Source organism: Lepidochelys kempii, chromosome 15 (assembly GCF_965140265.1).
Source record: "Lepidochelys kempii isolate rLepKem1 chromosome 15, rLepKem1.hap2, whole genome shotgun sequence".
Classification (NCBI taxonomy): domain Eukaryota; kingdom Metazoa; phylum Chordata; order Testudines; family Cheloniidae; genus Lepidochelys; species Lepidochelys kempii.
The window spans coordinates 19,665,329-19,687,736 of NC_133270.1; the positions used below are offsets into that span (position 1 = coordinate 19,665,329).

At 41.0% G+C, this 22,408-nt stretch overlaps 1 protein-coding gene across 16 annotated transcripts in view; it reads right to left on the reverse strand.

Annotated features, from left to right (window-relative positions):
* Positions 1 to 818: 818 nt before the first annotated feature.
* Positions 819 to 22,408, reverse strand: part of LOC140898632 (E1A-binding protein p400-like) — a 63,498-nt gene continuing 41,908 nt past the window's right edge. For 11 of the 16 annotated variants that reach the window (XM_073312731.1, XM_073312730.1, XM_073312734.1 and 8 more), the window contains 22 exons: positions 22,204 to 22,347; positions 21,092 to 21,250; positions 20,753 to 20,836; positions 19,922 to 20,056; positions 19,774 to 19,818; positions 19,530 to 19,683; positions 18,382 to 18,641; positions 17,554 to 17,727; positions 17,270 to 17,317; positions 16,102 to 16,238; positions 15,472 to 15,528; positions 15,290 to 15,368; positions 14,411 to 14,602; positions 12,140 to 12,185; positions 11,935 to 12,044; positions 10,571 to 10,775; positions 9,996 to 10,162; positions 9,382 to 9,591; positions 8,845 to 9,040; positions 6,666 to 6,943; positions 5,394 to 5,471; positions 819 to 3,279 (listed from right to left, as the gene is read on the reverse strand). In XM_073312731.1, coding sequence (XP_073168832.1) covers positions 3,007 to 3,279; positions 5,394 to 5,471; positions 6,666 to 6,943; positions 8,845 to 9,040; positions 9,382 to 9,591; positions 9,996 to 10,162; positions 10,571 to 10,775; positions 11,935 to 12,044; positions 12,140 to 12,185; positions 14,411 to 14,602; positions 15,290 to 15,368; positions 15,472 to 15,528; positions 16,102 to 16,238; positions 17,270 to 17,317; positions 17,554 to 17,727; positions 18,382 to 18,641; positions 19,530 to 19,683; positions 19,774 to 19,818; positions 19,922 to 20,056; positions 20,753 to 20,836; positions 21,092 to 21,250; positions 22,204 to 22,347 — 3,231 coding nt within the window. In that variant the 3' untranslated portion in view covers positions 819 to 3,006. The remainder of the gene's footprint in view (positions 3,280 to 5,393; positions 5,472 to 6,665; positions 6,944 to 8,844; positions 9,041 to 9,381; positions 9,592 to 9,995; positions 10,163 to 10,570; positions 10,776 to 11,934; positions 12,045 to 12,139; positions 12,186 to 14,410; positions 14,603 to 15,289; positions 15,369 to 15,471; positions 15,529 to 16,101; positions 16,239 to 17,269; positions 17,318 to 17,553; positions 17,728 to 18,381; positions 18,642 to 19,529; positions 19,684 to 19,773; positions 19,819 to 19,921; positions 20,057 to 20,752; positions 20,837 to 21,091; positions 21,251 to 22,203; positions 22,348 to 22,408) is intronic. The other 5 variants (XM_073312727.1, XM_073312736.1, XM_073312737.1 and 2 more) reach the window with 3 other exon arrangements.

Here is a 22,408-nt window from a genome sequence, read left to right on the forward strand (position 1 = left end):
GCTACAGCTCACTTCGTCGGATGCATAGAATGGAAAATATAGTAAGAAGATTGCATATATATATATATATATACACACACACAGAGAGAGAAGGTGGAAGTTGCCATACAAACTGAAAGAGGCTAATTAGTTAAGATGAGCTATTATCAGCAGGAGAAAAAAACTTTTGTAGTGATAGTCAAGATGGCCCATTTAGACAGTTGAGAAGAAGGTGTGAGGATACTTAACATGGGGAAATAGATTAAATATGTGCAATGACACAGCCACTCCCAGTCCCTATTCAAACCCAAGTTAATGGTATCTAGTTTGCATATTAATTCAAGCTCAGCAGTTTCTCGCTGGAGTTTGTTTTTGAAGCTTTTCTGTTGCAAAATTGCCACCCTTACATCTTTTACTGAGTAGCCAGAGAGGTTGAAGTGTTCTCCTACCGGTTTTTGAATGTTATGATTCCTGGTGTCAGATTTGTGTCCATTTATTCTTTTGCATAGAGACTGTCCGCTTTGACCAATGTACATGGCAGAGGGGCATATATCATGTGCACATCTACCAATGTGACATATGCCACCATGTGCCAGCAATGCCCTGTACTATATGTTCCATTCTAGGCATCCGATGGAGTGGGTTGTAGCCCACAAAAGCTTATGCTAAGATGCCCCAAGTACTCCTGTTCTTTTTGCGGATACAGACTAACACAGCTGCATTCTGATAGCAGTCAGTTAGTTACTTTTAAAAGCCAATGCCCTACGCATTTTAACAAAAAAAAACAGTGAAAGTGTATTGAACATTATTTACCCTACAAAGTACTGAAATGACAGATGTGTTATAAAAATGTACACTTTATTACACCTTCAGGTAGGATACATCACTATTCCTTACAATCCTACTGATCAAGTACAAATATTTGTTCATAAAGTATTTACAGGTAGATTGACTTTCTAACACCTTCTTGGGAGAGTGACAAAGAAAAAAAAATCTGATTTTAATCTTTATTAACTGACCTTAACAATAAAAACAAAATTGCCTCTTTAGACGCTGCCTCTTAGACCCTTTAGACCAGCACATTGATGTAGTCAGCAGTTTTTTCCCAACTGTTGGAAGTGTTCCCCCTTTCAAGTACATAAGAGCTGAACACTTGAAAGTAAAATGGGGTGTACTACTTCTAGGCAATGCTTTTGGATGAGAAACAATATACTGTACATGCTGTCTGTTATCCTGTTGTCATTGCATTTTAACTATTCCACTGCCAGCTCTATTAGTTTGTGTTGCAGAGCTGCTAATAAAGATTAGCTAATGGCCCTGGCTCAGGTGCAATCAGGGGAATCTAAAAAATTGTTCACTAGTTTGCTCATGTACGAACTTAGTAAAAAAAATTCTACAACTTGGGAGTCCAGGAAAATAGTAAGATGCAGGAGAAAAGAAGTGATGAGATTAAAAAAAAATTAAAAATCAGGAACGCTGCCTGACCCCAGCGTTTATATTCTGGATCTTAACTGATGACATATTTCCTACTTAAAACAGAGGAGCTGCTTGTGAATTCTCTTATTTAAGCCATTTGTGCTACTGTTTGATACGAATAACTGTATATCTATAGAAATCAGAACAAAAGATATACATATGCTATTTCCTTTTTAATTAGACTCCCCTCCTAAAATATTGAAAAGATTACAGATTTTTTTAAAAAAATCAATTTTCAGAAATGGAATATTACCATTTTCATTGAATTTCATGTCTGTGTCCTGCAGTTTTGTGGCCAAAGTAAAACAAATCTATTCATCCAAGAGCTTTTTGAATCCTCTCTTAGTGCTGTCAAACAGGCTTTTGCAGCATTTCCCCCCGCCCAGTTCTATGAAGCTTTTTCCTCGTTTGTTTGATAACAATAAGGCAAACTGATGTGGAGGAAGAGGCATCCAAAATACCCACCTGAAGATACATTCATCATTAGCTTTAGTAAAAGAATAGTACAAAAGTTAGATCTTATTCTTTACACAATTGAAGAATTAGTCTTAGATTTACATTTTCTATTCCCCACTCCCCCAAGCTGAAAGATGAGTAGAAAGTACTGAACATTTAAACATGTTGCAAAAGCAGAATTAAACTGATGTATTAAACTCCATCTGTTCACGATTTTCCGATTTGGAAGTCCCATAAGAAACAACTAAGGGCCATTTGTTTAGAGATACCAATTAAACAATTCTTTTACAAAAAAAAGGGGTACACTTTAATACACATCTACTATCAATACAGTATTCAGCACATGCCTAGAATATCCATTATTTTAAAGTGAAGTATGAGAGTGAGCGCACAGGTTGGGTGCTTCAATAAACTGTACACAGAACTACTAACAAACATTTTAAAAGACTTACAAAAATGGAGGATGAAACATGGTTCTTTTCTTTTTAATTACAGATACTTACAAATTTTCACATTTATTGGCTAAACTCTGCAGGGAGAACGTCAAATATAATTGGTTCTTCTGAGGGATGATCACCTCGGGTGAGAACCACATGAATAGCTTTCACAGCCAGGTGGAAAGCACTCTGCTACACAAGTCACACTTAGTTCTTGGTATGGCTTTGCAATGGATATTAAACGCTCATACACATTACAGCAGAAGACTGCATATTCTTATTGGCAGTTATACAATATATTACATGGATGAACTTTACCAACATTTAAGGGATATCACCATTTTTTGTGAAGCTAGGCAGAAATTAAATGTAAATAACATTTGCATCGTATGGTTTGAACAAGCACAGAAAATAAGACCTTTCTGCTGGGGCAGAATGCGCCTTGTATAAACTTTATGAGCATTTTCTGAAGTTTTTTTTGTTTGATTTGTTTTGAGAGTTTCCATGTCAAATGTCCACCGCCAAAATCCTTCTGTTAAAAAATGAAAGGGATTTATCTTCATTTGGATGGAGATCTGCAGAGAACCTGCCCACATTGCCATGGCTTAGCAAACACAAAACGTGGTATATCCATGCTTATTTCAATTTAATCATTAGTTCAACTAGGTTTGGTGGGTGCCTTCAATCTGACAGTAGGCGTCCTCATTTGCACTTTTGCTTGCTGGTTTTGGGCTTCGGACGTTGCTGGTGCCTGGGCTGGGTTCTGTACACCTGGGGCCTGAATTTGGGGAGATGCTGTTGTCACAACTTGCTGCTGTATCAGTTTCTGCTGGACCACTTGAGCTGTAGCAGTTGTTGCTGGAATCACTTGGACTTGTTGTTGACCTGCAGTCGTCTGAGACAGTGTCACAGTTTGGGGCTGAGCCTGAACCTAAAAATATGCAGGTGACAGGAGATGAAAACGTGGTTCAGTATTAAATACATAGAGTTCTTCATTAGTATTCTGCACCACAGTACAGCAGTTTACTTGGTTGGATGTTCTTACTTCTGACTGACAGACAGGCGAACCAATCACAGTAGACAGTTTTTGGGCACACACCCCGCACTACCTCTTCCATTTGCAGTAAGGAAAGGAGACAGGGTACCTGTAGCCCTGTGCATTCCAGCTAAAAGCCAAGATAATTATCACCCAGCCTTCTTGCAGTGGGTCAGAGAGCATTCTCCCTTCGCCCCCCACAAGAGAGGTGGGGAGGGTATGGTCATTGGATAGTCAAACATTCCAATACTGTTGTTTCCTTCAGGTGAAGGAAAGCAGGGAGGAGAGGAGAGGGGTTGGAAGAGATCAAGGGAAAAGCATCAGCCATTGTGGGTAAAGCCACTGGAGGTCCCTTGCCCATCTTTAAAGAAGGCAGTGGGGACAGGGGGGCTACAGCAGGCAGTCTCTATCCCCACTTGAGTGAGGGAGCCTGGTCCTAGCACCTAATTTGCACAGCTGTGGCCACTGCAGGGGGTTTTCAATGCTCTCCAGCTTGTCTATCCATTTTGAGATCACAGGAATGAAAGTGGAGGAGCAACATCAACTGTCACTGCCTTCATCAGAGGCAGAATGAGGAAGGGAGAAGTGAAGCTTAAGCAGAGTGCCCAAGTCTCACCGTGAGAGGTTCAGCAAGCGCCCGCCCGGTCAGTCAAAGAGGAAACCGATCCATTGTGAAGTGTTGCGTTAAGGGTGCAGATAAATTGTAAACATTGAAGGTAGCATTTTCAGAAGTGTTTAGCCCTGGCCTAACTGTGCTCCCACTGAAGTCAATGGTAAAACTCCCACAGCTGTAAAATGGGGAGAAGGATGCATACTTCCTTTGTAAAGGGCTGTGAGATCTACTGATGGAAAGTGCTTTATAAGAGCTATGTTTTTATTGATTGGGAGCAGACTTTAGGTCAGCACTGATCACCTGAAACTCCTACCCTTAATGTTTAGGTCTACTGAAAAAGAGTAAGACATGTTTATTGCTAATGTTCTGAAAGCCTTTATTCCAAACAGTTTAAAGTCAACTATCAGCTACTTAGGGCTTGTCTACACTTACCGGGGGAATCAATGCAGGGCAATCGATACATCAGCAGTCGATTTAGCAGGTCTAGTGAAGACCCACTAAAATGATCGTAGATCGCTCTCCAGTCGACTCCTGTACTCCACCTGAATGAGAAGCACAAGGGGAGTCGACGGGAGAGCGTCTCCTGTCGACATAGCGTAGTGTAGACCCTGTGGTAAGTAGATCTAAGTACGTCGACTTCAGCTACGTTATTCACATAGCTGAAGTTGTATAACTTAGATCGATCTCCCCTCGTAGTGTAGACAAGGCCTTAATTTTTAGTTTCCTCTTCATCTGCCTCATCCTTGCTTGCCCCATTCCATTTTGTGTTGCACTGAATATTTCTTTGTTTTCTGTGAAGCACCTGGCACAACTTTGGCCACTACAAAGTAACAAACAAGCTTGTAATTCTATTATTTTCTCCTATACTTTAAATAGAACAATCACTGAATTGGCTGCCATTAGCTCAATTCTCTTCCTATCCATCATTATCTTCGATTACACATCATGATGAACAGCCACAACTTTTAGAAGCTCTCTTTAGCTGCAGAGGACATAAGAGAAGCTGATTTAGGCTCATCAAGAGTAATAAGAAATAGAAATATATAGCAGTTGATCACATGCCCAGTGACTGCAGTTTTACATAAGAACGACCATACTGGGTCAGACCAAAGGTCCATGTAGCTCAGTATCTTGTCTTCTGACAGTGACCAATGCCAAGTGCCCCAGAGGGAATGAACAGAACAGGTAATCATCAAGTGATCCACTCCTTGTCACCCATTCCCAGCTTCTGGCAAATGGAGGCTAGGGACACCGTTTTAATTTTTAGGAAAGGCAATGAAAATACTAGGTATTTTACAAATTTTACATACTGTACAGGGGAAAGAAAAATACATTTCTCCAAATAAGAAAACCTGCAATAGATTGTTTTCCTGTGTTCAGCCTGAGTGCCCCTTACCTGTTGGGAAACTGAAACCATCTGCTGAATATTGGCAACAGTTGTCTGTTGCTGGACCACCTGTGGAAGCTTTGAAACCTTTAGCAGCATGAAACAGAAAAGGGGATTAGAGAAAAATGACGAATATCTTGTAGATATTTATTTTCTCTATACATGTGGTAAAATAGCTTATGATGGGTCTGTCTATTATCAAGCCACAGCGTTATTTAAAATATGCTATTAACGAACTGTCCTTTGGAATGCCCATCCCAGTGCCATTGGACTGGGTAGTGTGGAATTCTGCACTTTGGTGGTGTTCTTTTTTCATCAAAAGCTTTAGGACTATTGCACTGAAGAAATCTTTTGGGGCCAAATTTTCAACCACACCTTGTATATGTGAGACACTGTTGCTAAGCCATTGAAAAACTACAACAAGGTTAGCATCCGATGAAGTGAGCTGTAGCTCACGAAAGCTTATGCTCAAATAAATTTGTTAGTCTCTAAGGTGCCACAAGTACTCCTGTTCTTTTTACAGCAAGGTTAGTAATTCCAAAGGGTTGGACTGTCACAGCCCTTACTTGATTGTACAGGGGAATAAAACTTCTTCCCCTCTTTAATCTCCTTGCTTGCCCTGGTTAGATAGTGAGCTAGCTGTGCAGAGGAGAGCAGGAGCCACCTACCCACTACTCCCCACTGTATGCAGTGTTGATGTAGCCATGTCGGTCCAAAATATTAGAGAGACAAGGCAGGGGAGGTAATATCTTTCACTGGACCAACTTCTTAGAAGAGCTTGAAAGGTTGTCTCTCTCACCAACACAAGTTGGTCCAATAAAAGAGATCACCTCACCCACCTTGTCTCCCCTTTGCAAACAGGTTGGCAGGAAGGTGATGGCAAATGGGAGTAGAGCCAGGGCTCTACTCCACCTCTTCTTATCACTGGTGAGAACAGCTTGGTGGGTGAGCAGTGGGGAGTAAACTGCTTGACGAAAAGGGTGACGTAACTTACTTCTCCACAAAAGCAAGGAAGGTGTGGGGGACGAATCATGACTCTCCAAGTCACAATTCATTCTCTGATCTGCTCCCGGGTACAAGACAGAACCTGCGGCAGACTACAAGGTTGCAATCCCACCCAGTGAGTTTTACAACTACAGCCAATTTTTAAGAACATGTAACTAGTATTGAAGCCAGCAGCAACTAAAACTCTAACCTGACTCTACTGCAGTAAGACTGTGGTCTTTGCTACTTTCTAGTCACACAGTATTAACTTCAAGGGGAGAAGTTGTGTCCCTGTACCTGTATCTGTGGTTGCACTTGCTGGGTTCCACCGGGTTTTTGGGCCTGGGAAATTGGAGTTGTCAGGAATTGGGTTTTAATGGCTGGCTGTGCACTATAGGTAACTTTCTGTTGCTGTGAAGTCTGATGTTGGGTTTGGACAGTAACCTTTTGCTGTACAGTAGCTTGACCTTGTGCAACCTGGGGCTGGATGGCTTTCTGTTGCTGTGCTGTTGGGTGATGCTTGAGTTTTAGCAGCTGTTGGACATGCACTGGCTGTGCCACCACTGTCTGTCCTCCTGCAAATTAAAAAAAGAAAAAAGAGGAGTCTTCATCGTAGCACTTCTGCTAAGTGTGTTTAAGGAGTGCTTAAATCCTTAAATCACGGAGTACAGAGATTTATGCTAAACTTTAAGCACATAAGTTATCCCATTGAATTCAACAGGACTTCTCACATATTTAAAGTTAAGGAAAAGTCCTTGCAGGATTGAGTCCTAACAGTGCCTTTCTCTCCAGCTGGGAGTGCGGTAAGAGACCGTAAACATGCAGCAGCCTTTTAAGCAACAGAATCTCTCTCGCCCTTCAAACAAAAGTGAACATTCTAAGCATGTTCTGTGAAATTAGCTACGAAGCATGCGTGTGCCATCACCATCACTGATTTTAAAAGAGATGTGGTAGTATATGCCATTGTATCTAAAGGCAGGATTAAGCAAAATTTCACCGCATTAGTATTAGAATACCCTGTTAGAAGAATTTTTTACATGTCATACTAGACACTGATCTGAAATGAGTATCTGGTACAGAAATATCAGTTAAACTGAATCTCAGCTTGCTACTCAAATGGCTTTTAACTCTATTCTTCATTAAAGACTATTCTTCTCAGAGATTGTGTGATTACTATGGTTTTATACAGAAAACCGGTTCACCACCTATTCTTAAAGGGATACTATCAACTTCAGTAAATATAAGTGCAAAGTACTTCACTTAGGAAGCAAAAATCAAATGCACAACTACAAAATGGGAAATAACTGGTCAGGTGGTAGAACTGTGGAAAAGCATCTGGGTGTATAGCAGATTCCAAATTGACTGAGTCAACATGTGATGCAGTTTCGCAAGGCAAATATCATTCTGGGGTGTATTAATACGACTGTCATATGCAAGATGCAAAAGGCAATTGGGCCCTGCTCTACCGGCATTGGTGAGACCTCAGCTGGAGTACTCTGTCCAATTCTGGGCCCCACCCTTTAGGAAAACAAGTGGACAAATTGGAGTGTCCAGAGGAGAGCAGCAAAAATGATCAACGGACTACAAAACCTGGCCTATGAGGAAAGGTTAAAAAACCTGGGCATGCTTAGTCTTGAACAAGAAGACCTGATAACAGTCTTCAAATATATGTTAAGGGCTGCTACAGAGAGGACTGAGTTCAATTGTTCTCCATGTCCACTGAAGGTAGGACAAGAAGCAATAGCTTAATCTGCAGCAAGGGAGATTTAGGAAAAACTTTCTAACTAGAAGGGTGGTTAAACTCTAGAATAGGCTTCCAGGGGAGGCTGTGGAATCCCGATCACTGGAGGTTTTTAAGAACAGATTGGACAAACACCTGTCAGGAATGGTCTAGCATTTACTCGATCCTGGCTCAGTACAGGGGAATGGACTTGATGACTTCTTTAAGTCTCTTCCAGCCCCATATTTCTAATATTCTATCATTTAAAAAGGAAATCATACTTCTGTCTGAAAATTCCTTACCTACGATTGTTAAAAGTAACACCAAAGATTACTATAACTGAAAGGTTACATTTACTTTTCTCTGTCCTCCTGGTTAATTTTGTACACTTGACAGAAAATCCAGCTGAAGTTATGGGGAGTCTTTACATTAACTTCAATGGGTTTTAGATCAGGCCCTCTGCACATAGATAAGTTTTTCTGATTTGTATTATTTTTCCACAGCGTAGCAGGAAAGAGAGAAAACAGTTTAAAAATAGCCAGATGTGACTGCAGAAGCACGAACTGTCCAGACAAATCTAGTACTTGAAACGTTTTAACTCATTTTTAAAGTAGACTAAATTTCAAACTGTATCCTGTTAAGTCTTGAAATGAGATGGAGACAGCATCTTGTACTAGACATTATTTGAGGTGCCACAGAATTTTTTTAAAGCACAACTTTAAATGACATTGTATTTCAAGAAGCATAACGAAGTACCTGCTGCTTTCTGTGGCTGCCCAATAGCAACGCTAATCCCAGCAACCGTAACAGGGAGAGTTGTAACTCCTGCAGATGACACAACAGCAGCTGGAACAGACACCACGGGAGGCTTTGCCAAAGTAACTTGTGCTGCCTGAGGTGTCTGGGCCTGGATCTGTCCTTGTGCTTGAAGCTGGGAAGCAGGAACACGAGTCTAAGCAGCAAGGAATCAGGATTATTGTACAGAAAAAGAATATCTGGTGTATTTAACTAGGTCATTGCAAGATGATAACTGTATGTTCAGAAACTAAGGACCTGATTCTCATTTACACTAAGACCCCTTTACACTGCTCTAACAACATAAAGCAAGCTTAAAATGGGCTTAAACTACATTTACATTCACTTTACGTCCCCTTTACGCTGCCAGAGCAGTGTAAAGGGGCCTCAGTGTACATGAGAATCAGGTGCTAGATTCAGATACAACATCTCATTCATTTTAACCAGTGTAGAACTAGCTGTTTAAGTGCATTTTTAACTAAGTGTATAGCAACTTACAAGACGAGCAACCTGCAGGTTTGTCACAGTAGTGCCTGTAAGTACTGCTCCAGGCCGTGATGCTGCGACAGCAGCAAGTTGTTGAGTTTGCTGCTGCTGTTGCACTTGTACTTGTGTTGTCTGTTGTTGGGCCCCTGGCTGCGTCTGCTGCTGTGTTGCTTGCTGCTGAGGAAGTTGTAATTTCTGTTTCTGCAACTTGAGCAGCTGCTCCTGAAAGTAGAAACACTTTTATTGCTTTCAATTTCATTATTGATTTTAGGAAAGGCGGATATACCTCCAGTGGGAGCAGACTTTGAAACTTTAAGCTATGGGAGTTCGCCTGCCAGTTTTAATCAATGAGCAACGGAACTAAGAACGTAGCTCCTTTACAGTGTGGCTCTCCAGAGAGCAAATACCTAGTGCTTATTTACTGTTTTACTTCATGGAAGGACTTAACAAACTTGAACCAGTTGGCATGCCCTGTGCTTCCATGAAATTTTAGTCTCACCGGCAGTGAATTTAAGAGAGAACCCGTTTTCTGTCTAGTATGAGACCATAGGTCACCGCAGACGACATCACTGGTAAGTGTTTAAAGAAACAGGAAAGAACAGCATTCTTCGGAATGTTTCCCTCACCTGTGATAACTTCCCGACAGGTTTTATTTGGGCTGGAGACTGGGCTTGTGCCTGGGTCTGAATCTGTGGAACCTGCACCTGAGCGGCCTGCTGCTGCTGCTGCTGCCTGAGAAGCTGGAATTGAGCAGGTATGACTGTTTTGCCAGAGAGTTGAACTGTTGGCGCAGCTGTAAATAAAGCAAAAAGGCTCTGAAGAGAAAGTTCCAACATTTGATTAATTTAATCATCTTCACTGAAACAGTTCTAGTACAATTGCTAACCCTGTCCTTTTTCGCGACACTGATTCTGAGGAGAGATTCAGGATTAGATGAAAGGAAATAGACTGGGTAGGGAGGCCCAAATGAACTATATAAGCAGGAACGCAATAGGATCATTGTTAGCAAAACAGAAAGGACAACTAACCCCTGTGATTTCTGGCACTAAGGATAAGCAGGTTAAAAGTTTTCAGCAGTGTTTAACAGCTGTACTGCTGGTAAATTCTGACTCCAATATTCTGAGGCTGAGGTGGTCAAGTAAGTTACAGGAAGTTTAGGCACTTAAAGTACACTAGGAAAGAATCACCACACAATTATTACCTTGCGTAACCTGAGTCACTAAGGATCTCGCCTGGGTCTGTACTGGCGTTAGGTTGGTAGTTACCACGGCTGACGCAGTCACGGATGTCACTGCTCGAACACCCTGGGTAGATGCTATGGTCACCAATTCTGTTGATGCAGCAGGTGCTGCTGCTGTTCGCTGCTGAGTATGTACCACCTGAGCAGAAGAAGTACCTCCTGAAGTCTAAGGAAGAAAAAAACCATTATTCCTCACTACCTTCAACTTACATTTAAAACCATAGAACCTTCTGGAAACAGAGGACATATTTTAAGATACAAATGTCATAAATAAAGGCAAATATGTACATACCTTTCCAGTCTATCTAATAAATGGCCAGTCACCTCATTCTCAGTATTCTGACCTGAAAGCCTTTAACTATACTATTGAAGTGTGAATTTTCCCCCATTTGCACTCATCAGTTTTAGATGTCTTGTCTATAAGAATGGCCATACTGGGTTAGACCAAAGGTCCATCTTGCCCCATATCTTGTCTTCTGACAGTGGCCAATGTGAGGTGCCCCAGAGGAAACGAACAGAACAGATAATCACCAAGTGATCCATTCCCGGTCGCCCATTCCCAGCTTCTGGCAAACAGAGGCTAGGGACAACATCCCTGCCCATCCTGGCTAATAGCCAGTGATGGACTTATCCTCCATGAATTTATCTAGTTCTTTTTTTGAACGCTGTCATAGTTTTGGCCTTCACAACATCCTCTGGCAAAGAGTTCCACAGGTTGACTATGCGTTGTGTGAAGAAATACTTCCTTTTGTTTATTTTAAACCTGCTGCCTATTAATTTCATCTGGTGATGCCTAGTTCTTGTGTTATGAGAAGGAGTAAATAACACTTCCTACCAGTCATGATTTTATAGACCTCAATCATATCCCCCCTTAGTCGTCTCTTTTCCAAGCTGAAAAGTCCCCGTTTTATTAATCTCTCCTCATACAGAAGCGGTTCCATACCCCAATCATTTTTGTTGCCCTTTTCTGAACCTTTTCCAATTACTTTGCTTTTATCAACATTGATTTGTTTGTGTGTATTTCAAAAAAAGGATCACTGATCAGAGATGGACTGGCAGTGGTAAAGGCTGAATGATCTAAGAAGTCTTTTCCCATGTCTCATTTATAACCGTATTTGTTATGCAACACATTTCCATTAGCTGCATCACTCTCTTCTTTGGAAAATATACAGACTGGTGAGAATATACCAGACTAAATGAAGTTAGCTATGGGCAGAGTTATATACATAAAACTAACAAAAAATTAAATGCTAGAAATTTATTGTGCTGCTACAATCTGCAAGTAAAATAATTAAATTACAGTACAACTACTGAAATTTACTCACTGTCAGTGTCCCAGGTATAACTGGTGAAGCCAGACGTTTATTAATAGGCTGAAAGGTAGCAGCAGGGACTCCAGCAACTGTATTCACTATAACATTCCCACTCACAGTAGCTGAAAGTAAACCCAAAAAAACCATGAGACTACTACAAAAAAAAAGACAAAGGAGTATTTCTGTATTTCTTCACCCATCACTAAAAACATCTTACCAGTCTGTATACTTGTCCCAGTGACTGCTGTTTTGATTGTGCCAGCCTGTTTAGAAGACAATTTGAATAATATTTCAGAGACAAATTGGAAAACAACTTAGTGCAGGTCTTTAAAACTACTTTTCTGTTTAACATATATAGCTGCCCTATTGTGAGAATGAGATAACTACCAACATTTATATATAAAAAAAAATCTTATAATAAAAGTGCATAGATACTTATGTGCCATTTCACCATGTAGCACATGTGCAGCTATATATGCATATATTCATCTCTCTCCCAGAGCTGTGGTACTTTGATTCTTCTCTAAAGAAATTAAATCAGCACCTACTATAACGAAGGCTATGACTTTGTCATGGATATTTTTAGTAAAAGTCATGGACAGGTTACGGGCAATAAACAAAAAATCACGGAAGCTGTGAACTGTCCCTGACTTTTACTAAAAACATCCCTGACAAAATGGGGAAGGAGGAGGGTCCAGCACCCTGCCCCCCTGGCAGTGGCTGGGAGCTGCAAGGGAGCTGTGGGGGGAGGCGGGGCCCTGCCAGCGGCGGAGGCTGGGGAACTGTGGGAGGGGGCCCTGCCCTGGGCTGCTGAGCAGCTCCGAGGTCCCTCTGCCGCTTCCGGCTGGGAACTGTGTGTGGGGGCCCCCACCACCTGCTGAGCAACTCCAAGGTCCCTCTGCTGCCGGCAGCAGCAGCTGGGAGCTGTGGGGGGACCCCCATCCATGGCCGCTGAGCAGCTCCAGGATCCCTCTGCTGCTGCCGCAAGCAACCAGTGGCACTGGAGCATTTTTAATAGTGGGGGGGCCCTTATACCTGTCCACCCCCCCACACACCCTGACCTGGGGCTGGGAGCACGGTCGTGTCTCCCGGGGAGGCGGGCGGGCGGGAAGACCCGGACAGGGGTAAGAGGGCTGAGGCTGGAGCCACAGCTGGAGGCAGGGCCAGCAGCTGGGACCCTCAGGTACAGGGCCAGCGGCCATGCACAGGGCCAAAAGTGGAGGCATGGGACTGGGGCTCAGCGTGCAGGGCTGGGAGCAGAGCCCCGCATAAAGCCTGAGGGTGCTGCAGCAATCCCCACACCCGTAGTTCCCGCAGCTATGACAGGACCGGGGGGGGGCGGGGGGGGGGCAGAGACTGCTCTCAACGGCTGAGACACTGCAGGGTGAACCCCTGCCAGCGGCAGGTCAGTTCTGGAGCTTAAACTATAACATACAAGATCTGTAGCCTTCGAAACATCAGTCCGACTCCTATTATCAGTTCCACTGGCACAGGCTCTAGAGCTTGTTCAGAGCCCCACTGAAGCTAAGGAGGCATGTCATGGGCCTGTATTCGTGGATCCAGCTGTAGGATCAGGGTCATGGTGTGCTATAACAGTTCTTCTCTCCCCTCCCCAGCGGCTACCTCCCACCCCAGAGTGTATGTTGTTTCACACAACCTTTCGGTTTTGAGCTGCTTAACAGAATCTCTTGGCAAAATTACTCCTTGGTGTCAACTTCTTACATCAATGGGAACAAATCTGGCCTACAGTCTCTTTCGGTTAACATGTATCAACTGGTCTGTAATGAAGACTTGTCCCATACAGTCGGTTATAACTGTCATAAATGAGTTTCTTCTCTCATCTTCCTTTTGACCCAGCAGACAGATGGGCTGAAGAAAGAGGCAGCACCAAAAAGCCTGGCATTTCATCATGTGATTCTTCAGGGACTCTGACACTTGAACTGGTGATCTTGAGGAGAAAGACCCCAAGTCATTCTAAGAAGTTTCACATTACTGTCTGAGCAAAGGAACAAGAGTTCCACAAAGAAAATGCATCTCTTGAACTGCACTGTGCCATATTCCTCCAGATAAAAGATCTCCACAGGTAGAGGGATTTAAAAAAAAACAAACAAAAAACACTACAGAGAAGTTGTACTCCCCAAATTACCTGGATGAATTTTTTTCATGTACCTTGCCCGTATCTGCTCAGATTTATCAGACAAAGAGGTAGTTTTACTGGCTGATGTCCTTGTTGATGGCAGTTTCACATCAGAGACTACCACAGCCTACTATCTCAATTCTAGCATGAATTCTCCAAGGAATCCTAATAAGTGAGTGGATGAAAACCAAGATATGCAACCTATCCAGGAAATGAACAGGGTACTGTGACTTAACCTGCTCTATATCAAGTCAGAATTCTCACTTTCAATATGAAGAACGTATGCATAGATGGTGCACACACAAGAACTGAAGTCGCTGCTTCAGAAGCGGCAAGCCTTCCCTTTCTTACCAATACTGCCGTGTTGGCCACAGTAGTTACTGCAGTCTGTACCACTGCCTGTGGCTGCTGAACTACCTGGGCTTGAGTCTGAGCTTGCGCTTGCTGCACAGCTGATTGCTGAGTTTGCTGCTGGCCAGCTTGCTGTTGCTGCTGAGGCTGTGGGCCTGTCTGCTGCTGTGCCCTCTGCTGTTCAGCCAAAGCCTGGGAAGCGTAAAAGAAATACGTTTAGTAAATTCTTCAAAACAGCACATAAAACAAACCTTCCATACTCAGTCAGGAGTTAGCCATCAACATGCTTAGTAACCGATCTCCAGGTGTGCTCTATATAGCATGCCCTTACATTAGCTGATGAAGCAGGGCAGCTCTTACTGGATAAAATATGAATGGGGGCTACAGAATGAACAACAATAAAATGAGGAAGTAGGTTACTTTTTGAGTGTCTCTCAAGAAAAGAGAGTCCTAGGTGCTTGTGAATACTATTACATTAAGTCAGGCCAATAGGAAACTTCCTGCTTCAGGAATTTGATGTTCAAACTCAACTAAAGAGAAGACTGGAACACTGCATGTGCAGGCCACTATCGTGGCCAACTTCCCTTAGAAGTCAGCTCATGTCACATTCCCATAATTCATTTTCTAGAGCAATTTTATTTTGTTATTATTTAGAAGACAGAAATTAGTGGACTACTGCTGCAGTAGGATATCGAACAGGAAAAGACTGAGCTCAAAAGTAAAAGGAAGTAATACGGGTTTAATGCCCACAAATTACAACTACCCACTCATAGCAAACTCAGAACACAATGTTGGTAAGTTCAGGCATAGGATGGAAGGGCATCTCACTTGATTGCTTTTACTGCAGTCAGTTTATATGATTGAGATGTAAAGATGTACCTTTTTCTCTTTTGCAATACGCTCTGCTCGGAGGGATGCAACCTGAATTGGGGGAAGTGGCTTATCATAGTTGATTCCACTAGGAATAAAAGCAATAAAATAATTTAGAAATGAATATTTTAAAAACAAAATCCCAGTTTTTAAGCCATTTTTAAACCCTTTAAGAGACAGTAACGACCCACCTTTCTGCAAGCACAGAAGCATGCTTTGGATTCTTCTGGAAAGGATTCATGCCAAGTCTGAAATTAACCAAAATTACATTACTGGAGAGAAAAAACCTTAGCAGAAACATTTAATTTTATATGTTTTGTAAGGTAACACTTTGCATTTCTGAGCATTCCCAGCAGCACTCATGCTCATACATGGATGGATGCATTAAGACAGACAGACTTTTACAGTAAACGTTAAATAAATGTAGCTGGCAGGTGCCACACAAATAAGCATAAGATATTACTAGGATTTTTGTAGCTTAGGCAGAAAGAACGTGTGCTGTACGGTGGAGACTTTTCTTAAAGGGTATTCTCTGCCCCACTACCGCCCCTCCCCACCCCCACCGAAAAGGATCAAAAATTAACCCACATAAGAAAAGTTATCAGTTCCATCCTCACAGTCACAGGACAACAGGGGTAAGGGGAAGAGTTCAAGAACAGAGAGACAAACAGCTAAGCAGAAAAGCATGTTTGCATCACAAACATGAGAAAGTAAAACGGTCCTTTGCTAGGAGAGTGGTTGAGAATATAATTATGTTTAAAAGGCTGGGGGCACCTTTAGTATATACTGAAATAGGAAATATCCTCATTTAGCTTACTTACAGGGGTTTGATTGGTGGACTTCTCTTTCCTGCAATCATTTTCATCATCTCAAAATGATTAGTATAAAGCTGGGTGTGGGTTGCACCTTCATCTTGGGCATAGATCTGATTGGTACGAAGCGGACGACTATTTTTGGTCTAAAAATAAACACACACAAAAAACCTTTACATTTAAAAAAACCTAAAATGACACTTGTTTATGCACAAATACCTAATGAATGTAGATTCCTTAAAAACACACAGTCCAGCTTAATCGATTACAGACTGATTTCTGCCTAGCATTACTTATAATTTGCTGTCACACAACTCTATGCGCACTACATAACGCAAATACAAAAAAAGAAAAAAAAAAGAGCAGATCCCAAGGTCACACTGTATCTGGAATCTCCACTCTATAGATACACAGAATGGCAAATTCTAATTTGAAAGATACTCTTTGTTTTAGTTTAGATTTTGAGAGTGTATGTGAAGTGACAGCCCACTGGCTATTTGTTTATAGTTATGTTATGCATATCGCATACAAGCACTGTAAAATTACCACAGCACAGCTCTCCTAACAAAGCTATGTTACTCTCCAGCACCATTTTTACTTCTAGAACTTGGCTTCTCCTGAGCAGCAACGGCAAATGAGAGATGAGCCTGACTACTAGTCAGAGAATGGGACCAAAGGCAGAACTTCTGGATCTACTCCCAGTTCTGTCATGTAACTTGCTGTGTGGCTTGGAGAAAGTCACTTAGCTATGTGACTCAGTTTCTTCATCTGTAAAATGGGGATAATACTATACCACGCAAGGGTGTTTTAAAGATTAATTCATTAGTTCTAAATCACTTAAATTTTTATATGAAACGTGCTAGTATAAATGTTAAGTACTATGATAATAATCATGATGAACTATGCGGTGTTTTTGTGAAGTGGACAAATACTCACTAGTGATTAAGCTGAAACAACGGAACTGTGTGTGTGAATTACAAATTTAGCTACTAATTATAGGTGCTGAAATCTGGTGTCAATCTACCGTACCAACAAGCAAAAAGAGAGTCAGAATTTTAACTGCTGTTTCACGATTCAAGAAATACTCAATAGATCTTCAAGGAATCATTTGCCCACCTCTACCAATCTTAAATACCACAGGGTCTAGATTTGATTTGGAAAGAATACCAATACACACCTTATAAATGCTTTTTGTCTTCTTTTTAGGATTAGCTTCATACATTAGCTGTAAAACAAGAAGGAAAGTTAGATCTCTTGTGGCAGATTTTGTTCAGGTGCTTTTTCTTTTCAAAGTAAATCACAAAATAAGTGAAAATTCAAATAAGGATACTCTTACATACTTTTAAAAGTTATTCAGTTATATATAAATTGAAATATATAAGAAAACCATGTTTACAGAGTTCAGAAAAAGAACACTACAAACTGAAATTCAAAAGGATGCACCATTCAACTTCAACTCACTTTTCCTTCTTCTCTTGGAATAATGACATTTTCATATCGGTTTCGGCATTGTTTTGGTGAGCGATAGACTCGGCTACATGAGTTAACAACGTCACTAACGAGATCCCAATTGGGTGTGTGCGCCGGTGACATGACAGCAAGGTTTAAAGGAAGTTCCAGTAATTGCTTCACTGCCTGGAAAATCAAAAGGTGCAAAATTCAGGGTGACAAATAAAATCACTACAAACTTCTAAGCTAAATGTTTTCTGTATGTGTTGTCAGGCCATTAATTTAATCATAAAGAAACCTTATTCTCAGGCTAACCCCAAAAAACCCTTTTAGAGAACCAGCCTGCACTCCTGTGCAGAGGAATAACTGAGTATAAGGTGCTCTTACCGCCCCCCCGCACAAGCTTGCCACAATATTGGTTACAACATGGGGGTGGAAGAGCAGCTGCCTGAAGCTGAAGCATCTGATGGAAGCTTCTCCCTCCCACACAGATGTACAGAATTTCAGCTACATTTTCTATTGCCTCAGCCAGCACAACTGATCTGGCATGTACGGAAAGATGGGCCAGGAAAAGGGCTGGTGCAGCTTACTTCCTTTGTGGAGCAAAGGGAAAACAGGCACTGAACTATGACGGACAGTCACAGTTTTGGTCCCTGATCTGTTCCTGTAGCAGTGCAGCTACGGGCTGCCCCTCACTCAGAACAGACTGCAAAGTGCCAGTCTAGCCCCTAGAAACTAGAAATAGCATTACAGGGATAAAGTCAGAAAATAGCCAATTCCGAAATTAATAATTACATTATAGCAAAATGATGAGACTGGAAAGGAGAGCATTCATCTTACCTGCAGTAGTGCCCAGTCTTCACTAATCAACCACTCAGGATTGTCCTGTCCAGCCTCAGCAGCTGGTTTGACAAGAGTTGGCAAAGGCTTTGCAAACTGCGTTTGCTGTTTCAACAGTATGTTCTTCTTCTGTTCTTTGCCCTCTCGTCGCATTTTCAACATCCCTGGAGTGGCTCGGTCAAAAAGTGATCGAGGAGGAATAACAGCCTCTCCATGGCGCTGCTTCTTCTTTCTACCTGCAGCTAGAAAAGTGATGCCATCTTCAGTGAGACAGTAAAACAGGTCATTTTGTTATGGCAAGCAACACATACAAATCAGTAGTGACTATCTGGCTGTGCATAAAACTAATGACTGTAGGTTAAACCAACAGCTACCTATTAAAAAGTATCGTTTAACTCAGTGATATTCAGACCTCAGTGGTGCAGGAGACAAATCGGAGATCAACACTACCCAAAAGAGCCAATTCATTGGGTCATTTACTATGGTACTATATTATATTTATTGTCACAGCAAATAAGTAAATAACCTATTGCAAGTTGATAACTTAATTAACAACATAGTAAAAGCATTCTGGCCAGTTAAGAATTAAAATCACACAGCGTTTTAATATCATCTGATGCAAAAGCTGCAGGAGACACATTAAAGAGCCACTTGCGACTTGCAAGCCTGAGTCGGAGTATCACTGGTTTAACTAAGTCTAATATGCCCAGTAGTTTTTGTAATTGTTCACATTATAAATAATGTGATAAGTTTTAAACAGCTAAGCATATTGCAAATTAACTTTGGCCCAATTACTATATTAAAAGAACCGGTTTAGAAATGAGACATTGTAATTGTTTACAGTATAAAGGAAGACAGACAAAGTAAAAAGGAATCTTAAACAATAAGTCCCAATGTACGAGTGGCAAGAGAGACTGTAATAGGCAAGTTATATAGTTCATGACTATCCTGTTTTGAAATTGATTCTGCAGCTATTAAACAGACAAAACTTTCAGACACTTCAAACCTGACTGTAAAAACTGCATGATCAGACCCTTTGATTTTTTTGGACACCGATTATGTGGCACAAGGTATTGGAAGACACTATGTAAAATTTAATTTTGCCTTCAGCTCATAAGTCTCAGAACTTTTTTGAACCAAACATTTACCAGATGGATCCGTTTTGTGTCGCTTACGCTCCTTCCTGATGTACACTGGGGGCAACTTAGACTCTGGAATTGGGGTGGTATCATACATCAGACACATAACAGAATCGATATAGATGTCATTGTCATCCTGAGGTGGGGTAGGGGGAGTCCAAAGCTGCACAAAACACAGTATACATGTCATTATGTTTTATTAACTAACTACAGATTTCTTCTCTTCAAACAGATTAAAGCCTAAATAACTTACTGGCATTATTTCTGTTTGTCCATCTGGGCCTTCGTAGACATATTCCTATAAAGCAAAGAGAGACAACAGTTCAAATGATGCCAGTGAACTGACTGCATAACACCAAAAATGAATAGCTATTAAGTGACAATAATCTCTAAGTCATTACCTTGTTGTATGCATCCTCCCGAGTGTAGGTAAGTAGTTCCTCCTCCTCTTCTTCCCAAAGCATTTCTTCCTCCTTTTCTTTCAGTTCCTTCATGTGATAAAATTCCCATGCTTTTTTTGCAGCTTTCAATTCCACCTAAGTGACAACTCAGTCCATTTATAAAGCTCGACAGAGTACTACCCGATGGACTAAAATCTTGACAGGGACATTGTCAATTTGCATTTTGGGAAATGGGAATATTCTTTTGAAATTTCTAATTTTCAGGTAGAGCACTATTTAAACATTATAACCTGCATTTTGTTAAACATTTCTTTAACGAAAATTTAATAAGTGGTTTTCTGCTCCCCAGTGATGTTTAAAAGGATCATTTGGGTTAGCCTGTGAATAAATAAGCTCAGATCTGGGGTTCATTACTTGGCTCCGTCAGACACCCCATGTCACCTTGAGCAAGATAGTTGGGCCCCAGTCCTGCAATTTATGCATGTGCTCAACATTACTCAAATAAGCAATCCCTTTGCAGTCAATGGGACTATTCCTACATTTCATGTGATGCACATACATGAGTGTTTGCAGGACCATGGCCATGTGAATGTCCCTGCCTTAGTTTCCCATTTGTAAAATGAGAATAATACTTGCCTACCTCTAAGGGGTCTTGGGAAGAAAAATTCAATACTGTTTGTGAGGTGCTCAGATACTATGGTGCCAAGGCTCATAATAGTGCCTAGGATAAATCAAATATCTTTGGAGGAGTTTTCCACTCATAGTGAAGATGTATCTCTGCTTGTATGTACTGCAGAAGTATACAAGAATGTGTATTCACTGATACCTTACCTCACTTATTCTTGGTTTACTCTCATCAGTGGAAACATGGAAGAGCTCCAAATAATTCAAAGCATACTTCTCAATTGGAGTAAGCTAAGGGAATACATTAGGAGAACACAGTTATTGTTGAGGATAAACAAAGTTACAATGCAAACAGGGATTACCAAAGCTGTCATTTAAAATAAACCTCCTTTGTTTAAGGTATAATGCCCCATGAAAGTCAGCTAGAGTTTTGTCACTGATTTCAACAGGAGCAGAATCAGACTTTTAGAAAGCCAAGCTGCTCCAGGGTCAGAGTGCAGAAAGCTGAAGTTTTTGAACTAAAATGTTTATGGAAAGTCATGGTACCTGATCCACAATAGCAACTAACTCCTGCAATTGCGAGGGCTCTTCATTGTACTTTGGCTCAGACAGTTCTGAAATTAAAGGTTTTATGCTTGATTCTGCTCCTGCTTCTTGTACATGTTTGTTTGGCTCTTCATCTTCTTGTTCAATGCTGTTGAGAGCCTTTAAAAAAATGTAGGTTTTAAAAGATACAATATACGATTACAAAAATAGGCTTAAGAGGGTTGACACAAAGCCCACTGAAGTCTATGGAAAGATTTTCATGGACTTCAATCAGCTTTCGAGCAACCTGAAGACTGTAAATAAAGTCACAAATTAACACAAGTACATGCTTTCACAATAAAAGTGTTAAGCCCTGTCATAGTGGACCAGCTCTACCCACACCCAATATCAACTATTTTGAATGAAAACTATACAAATATACATCCTGTCTACTTTGCCATTAAATGTGCTCTCCCTACACCACACACTATAATGGCATTAAAAAAATTAAATATTTCCAAAAATTACTTTCAACCATTAACAAATGAACAGGCTTTCTTATTCCTATAATTCAAGATACTAGCTGATTTCAAACGCAGAGGACAACAAGCAATTAATTTATTGTGTAGACCAATTGCTCTAGTACCTTGAAGAAACTGGTTAAATAAAAAGCCACACTATTGTAAAAAGCTACACGCGCAGAGGTAGAATTAAGAATTACTTTTGCAGAGGGCTATTAAAAGGAGTAATTTGGTATTTCTGCTCTTCGTGCATGTGTTCATCTCCCATTAGCGTTAATACACATCATGCGCACAGGTCAGGTAAGGAAATCCCACTGTTTACATTCTGAATATGTTTAAAAAAAACAGACCATACACGATGCAAATTTTTTCAATAAATATTTACGTATGTATTCAGCAAAGAGACCAAACAGCTCCAATGGACTACTCAGCTATATATATTTTATAAACTTTGCTAAAACAGAAGAAAATTTTATACAAAAAAGCTAAACAATGGAATTCAAAAGTGAGAATTCAAAAAGTTAAGGCAGACATTTCAGACTCAACTCATACTGTTGTACCTTCTCCTCTTGTCCTCTGATGCCCATTAACACAAATGTGTTATGCAATTACCTCTATAAAAGGTCTTGCAACTTTGGGTGAGATTGTTTCTGCTGGAGAGGGCTCCTGAGAAAGTACCACAAACTCCTCTGCTTTCACTCTAAAACCAGAATCCTCCATAGGAGAATGAACCTCAAACAGCTCCTGGATAGTTTGCTTGGTGGAAGGGCAGAGAGGAGAAAAAGTACATTCAGTTCTTCATTCAATTTCTGATGTT